This window comes from Priapulus caudatus, unplaced genomic scaffold, assembly GCF_000485595.1.
Source record: "Priapulus caudatus unplaced genomic scaffold, Priapulus_caudatus-5.0.1 Scaffold1621, whole genome shotgun sequence".
In the NCBI taxonomy this organism is placed as follows: Eukaryota; Metazoa; Priapulida; class Priapulimorpha; order Priapulimorphida; family Priapulidae; genus Priapulus; species Priapulus caudatus.
Genome location: NW_014578682.1, coordinates 75,533 through 87,865, shown reverse-complemented (window position 1 = coordinate 87,865; position 12,333 = coordinate 75,533). Strand labels below are relative to the sequence as shown.

General features: G+C 44.9%; 2 protein-coding genes across 2 annotated transcripts in view; one reads left to right on the top strand and one right to left on the bottom strand.

Annotated features, from left to right (window-relative positions):
- LOC106817180 (beclin-1-like) overlaps positions 1-6,549 on the top strand; it is a 16,805-nt gene extending 10,256 nt beyond the window's left edge. The window contains exons 6-12 of the mRNA XM_014821838.1: positions 407-469; positions 810-893; positions 1,117-1,177; positions 3,317-3,405; positions 4,058-4,211; positions 4,799-4,902; positions 5,441-6,549. Coding sequence (XP_014677324.1) covers positions 407-469; positions 810-893; positions 1,117-1,177; positions 3,317-3,405; positions 4,058-4,211; positions 4,799-4,902; positions 5,441-5,546 — 661 coding nt within the window. The 3' untranslated portion in view covers positions 5,547-6,549. The remainder of the gene's footprint in view (positions 1-406; positions 470-809; positions 894-1,116; positions 1,178-3,316; positions 3,406-4,057; positions 4,212-4,798; positions 4,903-5,440) is intronic.
- Positions 6,550-6,614: 65 nt separating this feature from the next.
- Positions 6,615-12,333, bottom strand: part of LOC106817181 (cathepsin L-like) — an 11,733-nt gene continuing 6,014 nt past the window's right edge. Inside the window, 7 exon segments of the mRNA XM_014821839.1 lie at positions 6,615-7,849; positions 8,503-8,611; positions 9,593-9,613; positions 9,673-9,824; positions 10,555-10,581; positions 10,583-10,702; positions 10,813-10,857. Of these exon segments, the coding sequence (XP_014677325.1) occupies positions 7,628-7,849; positions 8,503-8,611; positions 9,593-9,613; positions 9,673-9,824; positions 10,555-10,581; positions 10,583-10,702; positions 10,813-10,857 (696 nt within the window). The 3' untranslated portion in view covers positions 6,615-7,627.

Below are 12,333 nucleotides of genomic sequence, written 5' to 3'. Positions count from 1 at the left end.
GAGGTGGAGAAGGAGGAGGAGGAGGAGATGGTGGAGGAGGATGAGGGGAGAAGGAGGAGGAGGAGGAGATGGTGGAGGAGGATGAGGAGGAGGAGGAGGTAGGAGGATGTGGAGGATGGGAGGTAGTGGGAGGTGGAGGAGGAGGGGGAGGAGGAGGCAGAGAGGTAGGGGGAGGAGGAGGCGAGGTACGAGAAGTATGGAGAGGAGTAGAAGCATGCAAAGCAGGAGGAGGAGAGGTAGGAGGAAAGTATGTAGACATAATAAATTGTTTCTGGGACATTGCTACTTTGTGTTGGAGTGTTATAATTGAACTGTCTGCACTGACATAGCAAAAGGACAGTCTTGAATTACCTAGTTTCAGTAGCATATTGATTAGGTACTAAACCTGTTACTTGTAATTTTCTAGGTATTACCGAGAGTATACCGAATGCAAGAGGTTACAGCTAGAGTATGATGATGAACACAGAAGGTATGTATTTAGTGACAGTTTTTATACGACGGGTGAAAAAGCAACTTTGGTTTGATAACAAAAAACTTTGGTTTGGTGATTGTTAAATTGTGACTAGTTATCTGCATAAACTTAAAACTTGCCACCATAGGGTTTGTTTGTTCATTGTTTAAATATGCATAACGCGTATTTTTGGAAAATGGTGACTCATGTTAAAGTTGCGCATTCTCTTAATGATAAAGCTCTACAAAAATCTAGGAATTGTATGGTATAAGGTGTTTTATATTATCAAGCGATAGTGTCGGAATGCAATTGATGCCAGTTTTGGTAATTTGGTTAACATAGAATATTTCTCTTTCAGTGTTGACAACCAGTTGAAATATGCACAGACACAGTTAGATAAACTGAAGAAAACAAATGTTTTCAATGCAACATTCCATATCTGGTAAGCAGTCCAAGATGGCAGTCAGTTCAGAGTTGAAATGATCGAACCCTTGTCTATAAAGTGCATTCACTAGCAATATTATACGTCGTATAATCTATACACTGTATTGGGAATTTTTGCTAACAGATATATCATTAATCTAATAATTAATATTCTAATTAAAACATTTATTATTATCTTCTTTCTGATTGTATTGCGTAAAATCTTTCTGTTTTACTTTCAGGCACAATGGCCATTTTGGAACGATAAACAATTTTAGACTGGGGAGACTACCGAGTGTCCTGGTATGTGTTGTGCATGTGTGAAGTCTGAATCCCCTATTGATTGCCCCAGTGTTTGATTCTTATCATCGTTGTAAAGTTGTCAGACTTTCCTGTACATAATACTAGCACAAAGGGCCTGTTATATCAGAAACACCATAGATATATCAGTCTAAAATTTCAGAACTTTGCCCAGGATGCATTGCCCAAATGTCATAACATTATAGACTTCTGATAGTCATAAGCGTTTAGGATGTTTACTTAGCACAAGCACTAAGGCTCTGTTGTCAGAAACACCATAAATAGTTACATAATATATACGCATAATAGTTGCGTTGTGAGTCTAAAGTTTCATAATTTTTCCCAAGATGCGTTGCTCAGAAGTGATGGCATAGACTTATGATAGTCGTAGATGTTTAGTATGTTTATGACAATGGGCCCTCGGGGGTGTCTATATTCAAGCCGGTACGGCCGGGAGATGACGGTACGCATATATTTGCTAATATATTGACTAATCGTGCGTCAATAAACTCAATATTCACAGAGAGTATAGCTAAGACATGTGTCTATAGGTATCCAGAGAGACCGGGTACAAGATGGCGTTGCGCAAAAGATGCGTTGTTCCACGACCGCCAAGAGCGGTTAAGCCGCGCACTTCCGCGGGACTGGGCGCACGCGACCGCGGTGGCTCGCGACCTCGGTGTGTCGCAGCATCTCGCGCTGCCCTGCTGTACGGATTCGCGCGCCGAAGGAAGGCGGGCGCGCGAATCCGTAAAGCGGGAAGCGTAACATCGCGCAGTTTTCGTCACACACCGGCTCGGCTATGGCGGCCTTCGGTGGGGGCATTTGCTGCTGCTGCTGCTGCAGAGCCGCGCTGCGCGGCAGGGGCGAGTTTTTGTTGCTGTTGCTGCTTTGCGAGTATCTACTTAGCTACGTGTAAAAACTGGCACGGCCACGCCACCCCGTGCTCGCAGTATTCGCCCGCCACGCCAGCGCAGGTGCTCGCACGACGTGCCGTCACCACGGGCAGCGCGGGGTCAATAGGTTGGTAAAACCTCGCACGTACGCAGTCAGGCGCCGGCACGGCGGGAGCGCGTTTGAAGATAGCATTTAGGCCGCGCCACCCCACGTGGAGCGCCGTACGACACTTCGTAAAAAGCTCTGTGATAGACATAACTCTATACTCGGCAGTAGTGCCCGTCATCGCGTAGCGACCAACAAGCGAGCGCGTTATCGCTGATTGACAGCATTTCTGGAATTTTCTTGTAGGAGCCACTACGTCTTAGCCATGAGGCGCGCTACTCCAAAAAAAGTTTAGGGACCGTTTGGAGATGGCCTCAAGCCGTCCATCCCGAAATGTCGGTTGGATTGCGCCCAGTTTTCGCGGAGTGCGTTTTCAGACCCCTGTCTCAGATATCTGTCAAAATGGACAAAAAGGGGGCGGCGTATTCGCTGTTGGGGCGCGGCTTGTAGCTGTGCGCTGCGCGCAAAAACCGGGGCCGCAAGTCCGTCTAGAATTTTAGAAATTTAATCATCTGTAATTCACTTCCGTGTGCATATATTTGCTATATTGACTAATCGTGTGTCAATAAACTCAATATTCTCAGAGAGTATGAATTCAAGCCGGTGCGGGAGATCATTTGCACAATATATTCTAGATACCTATAGACACATGTCTTAGCTATACTCTCTGTGAATATTGAGTTTATTGACGCACGATTAGTCAATATATTAGCAAATATATGCGTACCGTCATCTCCCGTACCGGCTTGAATATAGACACCCCCTGGGCCCTCGGTGCCATCCGTTAGTTGTGTACCGTTTGTTCGTTGAAATCTGCATCAGACCGCTCTACTATGTGCAATTACCACAACCTGTCCTATACAGTAATCCATGTAATAAAGCACTGTTGAATTCACCTACTGATTGTCATCACCACGACCATATGTGTACTTATATATAGTATATTGTATACATAATATAAAAATAATAATAATATCAGGAGCTAATAATGAGGAGCTAATATCAGGAGCTTTGTCATTATTAGCTCCTGATATTATATATATATATATATAATATATATGTATATATGTATATTGTATTGTGCGATCGCGTATAATGGGCAGATATAGACGTTCTCACTGTACATCTTTCTCGTTGCAGGTGGACTGGAATGAGATTAATGCGGCGTGGGGACAGACAGTGCTTCTACTTCACGCGCTCTCGAGAAAAATGGATCTGACGTTTTTGAGGTATGCCGTGTTTCTGTCGTGTTAGCGACAGTGTTTGAACATCTGTGAAAACAGCCGTATAATCTTCCTCTGATTTTAAAATGCGACTATTTAAGCAATACTGCATAAAAATATTGTGGCATGAGTTACCTATTGAATACACTTACAGGGTTAGTTTGGGTCCTGGCAAAACCTGAAATGTTCTGGAATTTTGAAATGCCATTTTCCGGGTCTGGAAAGTCCCAGACAATAAACTATGATCCTGGAAATTCTTGGTAAATGGGTTGTGGTCTTGGAAAGTCTCAGAAAATATGCCATTACTGTTTTGTCCCGAAAGATCATACCTGAAATGCAATAAAATTCGCTTCGAGCGAGTTTCATTTTGTTCAGGGTTGATCAAATATAGGATTACAGACGCATATAAGAACCCCATTTGGCTAATGTTGAGTGGTTGTGGAAATCAGTCCATTTTAGTCCCGAAAAGCTCCTGGAAAACTCCAGGAAAAAATTGTTTTGCCCCGTGCAAACCCCACACGTAGATAACCCCCACTGTGATTTCGTTTCCGTGCAATTATTAACAATCTTTAACAAATAATATAGATTTCCCCCATCACAATTTTATTACCGTGCGATTTTTAACCGGGGCGACTTTCCGCCGACGACGTCGTCGCAGGTATCGGTTGGTTCCGTACGGCAATCACTCGTACCTGGAGTGCTTGGCCGACAGGAGCAAGGAGCTACCTCTCTACGGTTCGGGAGGATTCCGATTCTTCTGGGACACGAAGTTCGACAGCGCGATGGTGGCCTTCCTCGACTGCCTCCAGCAGGTTTGTTGGTCGTGAATCGACCCACTCATCCGATCGAGATGACCACGTATCCTCTGTTATGAATATTGTTGCTAGGTCTGTGGCTAGCTAGATCAGTATGTACGTGTCCGTCACGAATTAAGTTCACAAATCCATTAAATCCATTAAAATCACAAATCCATTAAATCCATTGAAATCACAAATCCATTAAATCCATTGAAATCACAAATACATTCATTTAAATTAAATTCACGGTCAATCTTCGACTCTGCGACACTTAGCGATATAGGCCAGAGCTGCCTGTCAGTCATGTTAGATGGCCAATAGATCGAGTGCTAACTGTAGTTCTGTTGTATTTAAACGTGTTAGATGACAGCAAGTCTTGATACCACAAATGTATACATGTTGTGATTGGGTGTCACTCACAATCCAAGTAATTTGAATACAGATACGAAAATGTATGGGTAATTATATACAGAATGTTCTTTTATCTGTTAAACTGTCAAAGTCTATAACTTTCTAAGTTATTATGATTCATAGTATGAGGTCAGTAAATGGTAATTCTCGTATGATTAAGTTAATCCGCTTGTGTATCGTCTCATGCGTAGTTCAAGGAAGAAGTGGAGAAAGGCGACACAGGATTTTGCCTACCCTACAGAATGGATAGAGGAAGAGTGGAAGACTCGGGGACGGGAAGTGCATACTCGATAAAGTAAGACAATGAGTCAATGAACAAAGTCATTTGTAAAAAGAATCGTTTTCTCATTATATATATATATATATATATAGAGAGAGAGAGAGAGAGAGAGAGAGAGAGAGAGTTAGAGAGAGAGAGACAGACAGACAGACAGATATATATCAAGAGTACATAATAGGAGAAGAGTATGACACCGTTTTAACAGCGTTTTGCATAGTTTTCAACTTGAAAATATTCTATCAATATGTGAATAAATATATTCAAACTTTACCTTGTTTTCGTCTATGATTCTCCCTTAATCATACGACACCACCAATTTACCTGAAAATCGTATGTGTTCTTCAAAAAAGTTCTTTGAATACGACACGGTTTCACACAGTTTTCCCAACCATTTGCATCTTAGCAGACAGACAGACAGACAGACAGACAGACAGACAGACAGACAGACAGATATATAGTGGTGTAAATAATCATGTACGTATACATGTTTTTCAATTATTTATCATTTGTATCAAGTGAATATTCAGTGGCTTTCCAACTATGTTCACTACAGGATACAGTTCAACTCCGAAGAACAGTGGACTAAAGCTCTGAAGTTCATGCTGACCAATTTGAAGTGGGGTCTAGCCTGGGTATCCTCGCAGTTTGCTACAAAGTGATCATCAGCCCACCCACTCGTAGGACCAGCACGTTGAAAATACGTGCAACTGCAGTGTTTCTGTATATATATGAAAAAGATCGTGCGTTGAGGTGTGTGGTGAATTCGTTATCGCTGTCCATGTTAATGCAGTGCCGTTTATATTGATAATTGCAGTGTGAGTGTAATAAGTAACTTAGGCCGTTGACCGGCATTATCGACACCAGCGTGCCCCAATCCACCGAACACCTGCGAATAAATTGTTTATTTAACGTAATTATTATTAAACGATTTGGTTTTCTGTGGCATTATGCGTGTCAGCATAACTTCCACGTTCGTGTATATTCATTCACGTTTACGATGTAATGCATGGCGTGTGGTTGCGCGTACTTGTGTAAACTAACAGAGTTTTCGTCACGTGGTTGGAGTATAGGGTCGTATCGATGTAAATACGGCCTCCGTTACTACTACATAAAATGTACACGCTATAGCTGCTAAATTATCTAGTTATAATATAAGGAGGTGGGGGGGTCAATTCCAAAATTGACCTGATATCAAATTATTTAGGGTCCTGCCTTTTTTTGAAAGATAGGTAATGTATCCGTAGAAAGTCCATTCTATAGCAAGAGGTTTTATGAGTTAATTGCGATTAATTGCAAGCAGATACGACGGCTATATTTAGGGAATACTGTAAAGGGAATACTTTTTAGGGAATATAGGCATCTTTGCTAGCCACTAATAGCTCCAAGTGACTGTGATGATTGCATCAATGCGTTTTGTACAGCTTGTTGATACCGCTTGCCTTTAGAATAAGCGTAAAAAACCAGTACCGTGGTTATCAATAAATAGACGCGTATCTAGGACAGTGTGTAACTTTGTTAGAGTTTTATAACGCCATAGTATTCCTATCCTTATAGTAAGAGGAATGTCTATGCAAGTTAGGACCACTTGTAAATGCTTCGGTTGTAAATGTTTACGATACACACTGTACATTTTGAAATTAAAAAGATAAATATTTTAAACCAGTTGATGTGGTCGATTTTCATTTTATATGCATAAGTATTGATGAAAAATGGAGAAACCAATGCAGTTGTATTAGAAATACGGATTTATTTTAGGTGTACAAAAGGTAAATCAAAAGATAAGCGGCGACAGGAAATCGTTATATATGTACAGACATGTTCGCTATATTTTCTGCGTGATTTAATAGAAGCAATCAGTACATAAATGTACACCTAGCTTATATAATGCTCTTACGTGTATAAAGTGGAACAATTAAAATGCCACACAAATAGATTTGAAACGGGGAGATTCTTGTGATGCCATCCCATTGAAAACTTTCTTTATATGTGCGTCTTCACATCAAGCATGTAGAATGATGTGATAGCAGCCAAGTTGTCACGTCTCTACTACACACGTGTCAACTCACTTCACACAGTGTCAATATGACAAATCTTGGAAAATCGCCTACAGAAACCGCATCTATCTATCTACAGAGAGACACAATCGCTACACGCCAGCGTTCTATGAGCAGAAATGAGATAAATTGTGTTTCACATCATACTAACCCATCATACCAACTATATGTCACAAAGTTTGAACGTGCAGGGTAAAAAACCTGAACCAACCATGGCATTGAAAGCTGACATATTTAAAGCACAGTGTTACGTCATCCCTATTGGAAATTCAACCGATGTATCTACATTATATATTCAAGATAATGTAATGAATTGTACATAATAAACCAAGATGGCAATAACGTCAGCAGTCGACTTAATTCTTTCTAGTCTACGCAGTCTAGATAGAAAATGAACCCAACAGAAGTTTACATCACAGTATATATCAAGAACATTTGGAGTTGAGATTTTTTTTGAACGTTTTTTTTGGAAACGGACGTACAAAGACGCTACGTACAAAACAAGGAAACGACAAAAGTTTACATTACTAAAAGAACACCGGAGGACAACGAAGAACGAAACGAACATCACAGAAACACGGTCACACATCGACGCGGTCTGGACGCAAGAGACAAAGCAACAGTAGTTTACATTGCCAAAAGAACACCGGAGAACAAACCCAAGTTTTCGTAAAACGAAGCTAACATCACAGTAACACGGTTACACATCGACGCAGTCTGGACGCAGGAAACGGAAAGCCGACCAGAGTTCGCGCCGGTGGAACGTCACTCGGAAACAACAGAACATCCATCGTCGCCGCGGCGGTCGTTAGACGAGCGGGTAGCTGGCCTGTGTCGCGACGCCGCACTGATTGTCCTTGTTGCGCGCCATCATCACGTATCCCTCGTCGCCCCAGGACGTGCTCCAACTACGAGAGAGACGGGATAGGAGATAGGGCAAAAACAGGATGTGAGAGCGCGACACGGTCTTCTCAAGGACGCGCGCTGACCGGGAGCTGAGATAGGACCCTGGATTAAGCGCGCGCGCGGTGGGTGGTAGGAGGGTCAACGACCCAACCTGTTTTCGACAATCGTCTCCGGTGATAAGCGTTCGTGCACCTCTTAGGGCTCCCCTGACTCTACTCATGTACAATCTTATGCCACACAACCTTCTGTAGAAAGTGTGGAGAAACGCACGAGAATGTGGTTAAACGCTCTCAGACAAGATAGAGCTCAATTTTGAGGACTTTCTAGGTACAAAACAATGGCAGCGAATTTTTCTAGGACTTGCCAGATGTAGAAAACGGAATTTTTTTAAATGCTCCAGATTTTCCAGGACCCGTACGGACTCACTAGGTGTACCCAGTGAGTGTCTCGTGTCGTGATATTTACACATAATCTAACATCTTGATAATGTCGAGATGGCCTCATTTATAGATGGAAAGAATATCAGTTGAACTTGAATCAATTGGCGGGTTATTTTAGCAGACATGCACTGTCGATAACACATTGAGTGTACCGCTCCCCTCGCCAACTATTCTCTCTTCACCCTCACGCCCCCATTTATGCCACGGATGCTCACCTGTTCTTGACGATCCAGTAGTCGCTGCCATCCTTGCTCGAGCCGTATCCGACGATCAGGACACCGTGGTCCAGCTGGCTGGTGCTGCACTCCGGCTCCACGTAGACGCCTGAAACGTTGCCACGGCGATATACAGATGTGCTCGGCGAGCCATGTAGGATCGAGGTAGTGTGTGGGGGGGGGGTCAATCAGTATGTGTGGGGGTTATTTAGGGGGACAGTCAGTAGGTGTAGCAGTGACGTAGGTGTAGGGGCGCGTACCTTGCTTGTAGAACTGGGTGTGTTGAGGTTATTTAGGGGGACAGTCAGTAGGTGTAGCAGTGACGTAGGCGTAGGGGTGCGTACCTTGCTTGTAGAACTGGGTGTGTTGAGGTTATTTAGGGGGATCAGTCAGTAGGTGTAGCAGTGACGTAGTCAACACACCCAGTTCTACAAGCAAGGTACGCACCCCTACACCTACGTCACTGCTACAGGTTATTTAGGGGGATCAGTCAGTAGGTGTAGCAGTGACGTAGGTGTAGGGGTGCGTACCTTGCTTGTAGAACTGGGTGTGTTGAGGTTATTTAGGGGGATCAGTCAGTAGGTGTAGCAGTGACGTAGGTGTAGGGGCGCGTACCTTGCTTGTAGAACTGGGTGTGTTGAGGTTATTTAGGGGGACAGTCAGTAGGTGTAGCAGTGACGTAGGTGTAGGGGCGCGTACCTTGCTTGTAGAACTGGGTGTGTTGAGGTTATTTAGGGGGACAGTCAGTAGGTGTAGCAGTGACGTAGGTGCCTGGTTGTGGGGTTATTTAGGGGATCAGTCAGTAGGTGTAGCGGTGACGTAGGTGTAGGGGCGTGTACCTTGCTTGTAGAACTGGTGTGTGGGGTTATTTAGGGGATCGAGTCAGTAGGTGTAGCGGTGACGTAGGTGTAGGGGTGCGCTACCTTGCTTGTAGAACTGGGTGTGTTGAGGTATTTAGGGGACGGTCATAGGTTGTGCAAGTGACGTAGGTGTAGGGGCGCGTACCTTGCTTGTTAGAACTGGGTGTGTTGAGGTTATTTAGGGGACAGTCAGTAGGTGGAGCAGTGACGTAGGTGTTAGGGGCGTGTACCTTTCTTGTAGAACTGGAAGGGACTCAGTGGCTGGCGTCACGTGCCTCCGCTTACACTTTCTTGTAGAAACGAGGAAGGGACTGGTGGCATTGGCCGTCGAATTGAGCGACTGGAGACGGGGCCGACGGTGGCGACCGCCTCCGCTAGCTTCTCCTCGTCGCCGCTAGTAACGTCGACGAAGCCGGTGTCGTTCGCGCCGATGGTGCTCTTCTTGAACATGCAGTCCCCTTGCTGCAGCGCGGAGAAAGACGAGACGATGAAGAGCGCATGGAGAGAGGAGGAGAGAGAGGGTGAGGGGAGGGGGAGGGGGAGAAGGGGGAAAGGGAAAGAGAGGATGAGCAAAGGTAGAGAGGTGAGAGAGAGGGCGGGAAAGGGAGAGAGGCGAGAGGACAGAGAGACACAGAGACAGAGAGAGAGAGAGAAGAGCGAGAGAGGAGGGAGAGAGAGAGAGAGAGAGAGAGAGAGAGAGAGAGAGGAGAGAGAGAGAGAGAAGATAGGAGACTTGTACAATGTAGAACTAACTTATCACTTTATTTATTCTAAACAGCTTATCTTCTAGCCAGCAACCCTGACGCTATAGCCCCAAGGCCCCCTACCTAAGCCAGCCACGCACCTACCTCACCAGGCCCAAGGCCCCCTACCTAACCAGCCCAAGCGCCCCCTACCTAACCAGCCCAAGGCCGCCCTACCTAACGCAGCCCACGCAGCTCTACGCTCACCAGCCCCCCTGCGTTGATCTATATCGCGCGCGCCCCCTACCTAACCAGCCCGCGCACCTACCTCACCAGCCCCACGCGCCCCCCCCCCCCTCTGCGTTATCCTATCGCGCACCCCTACCTAACCAGCCGCGCACCTACCTAACAGCCCCCGTGTCAATCATATACCAGCCTCCCCACATTCATCTATCCCGGCGCCCCTACCTCACCAGCCTCCCCGCGTCAACCTATCCCGGCGCCCCTACCTGAGCGGCTTATGGGTAAGACTCCTCCGGTGTCGATTCCTCCATTGTCCTTGATGTACTTGAAAGCCTGGTCCATGAGGCCGCCGTTGCAGCCCTCGTTACCGTACTTTGCCGAGGCAGTCGACGAGATTTGTTCGCTGAGGGACACGAGTTTCTTCGTCTTCACTGAAGTTGCTGTCGCCTCGAGAGAGCCGGTCTGTGTAGATGAAAGAGAGAGAGATGAGATATGGGTGTGTAACGAGAAGGAGAGAGGGACACAAGTTTCTTCGTCTTCCTGAAGTGCTGTCCCTCTAGAGAGCCGGTCTGTGTTGCAGAAGAGAGAGAGAGAGAGAGAATGAGATATGGGTGTGTAACAAGAGCGAGAGAGGGTGAGGAAGAGAGAGGAGAAGGGAGGGAGGGAGGCGAGATAACAGCTTTTTTCGTCTTCCCGAAGTGTTGTCCCTCGAGTGAGCGCCGTCTGTATTGAAGGGACGGTACCATTATGTTATGAGAGGAAGAGAGAGGGGAGGGGGAGTGGGGAGGAGGGAGGGAGGGAGGGAGACACAAGCTTGTTCGGCTTCCTGAAGTGCTTGTCACTCCAGAGAGCCGGTCTGTATCCATACAGAGAGAGATATATTGTTAATAACGAGAGGAAGAGAGAGAGGGTGAGGGAGGGAGAGATGGAGAGAGGGAGAGATGAGAGAGGGAGATGGAGAGAGAAGGGGATGGAGAGAGGGAGATACGAGCTCGTTTGTCTTCCTGAAGTGCTGTCCTCCAGCGAGCCAGTCTGTGTTGAGAAGAGAGATACCGTTAAGTAACGAGAGGAAGAGAGAGAAGGAACGAGGGAGGGAGCGAGAGAACAGAGAGAGAGAGAGAGGAGGGAGAAAGAGAGAGATGGGGGAGAGAGAGAGAGACTAGAAACGAGCAGTTGTCGCCAACTACATGTATCCCCCGTGATCTAGTATGAATGGAATATCTCTGTAAGGACGTAGAAGGCAGGTAAAAGTTAATAAGTCAGCAAAGACAAAGGTTTGTTAGACAACTAGTGTGGCCTCAGATGTGGCAAGTAATATGGAATCTGGTTACCCTAGGAGGCCGAAGAGGAAATGTAAGTCGATGGTGAAGGTCAAACTAAAGGTCAAGGGCAGTGGTGGTTTTGTATTGCGACAGACTTCTCCCCAAGATGTGTAAGCATACCAAGTTTGGTCGGCGCTAGGCTCAATTAGGGGCCGAGTTAGAGGACCGGAAGGGAAATATGATCAAGGTCAAGGTAAAGGTGAAATAAAGGTCGCAGTGACCTGGTGGGCAGTTTTACCAATCTCGGATGATCTTCAATTTGGCATTGATGGTGCGTTATGTAAAGCGAAGACGCCAATCGTTTTTGGTGTGGGCGGAGTCATCGTTGCAATGGTAACAACATTTTTGTGGAAATATTGTAGACCCTGTAACTTGTGCTGTTTTTACCCGATTGTCATGGAATTTGCACACAGGGCCGATATAACATGTCCTATATATATATATGTATATATATATTTGGTGGCAATCAAAATTTAAATATAAATTTAAATACAAATTTTAATACAAATATTCAATTTATATTTATATTTTTAAATTTAAATTTTATTTTTAAATTTTAATATAAATTTAAATATATATTTAATACAAATATAAATTTCATGACAATCGCGGTAAAAAGTGCAGAAGTTACAGGTTCTAGAATATTTCGACAAAAATGTTGTTACCATGGCAACGATGACTCCGCCCACACCAAAACGATTGGCGTCTTTGCTTTACGATAAC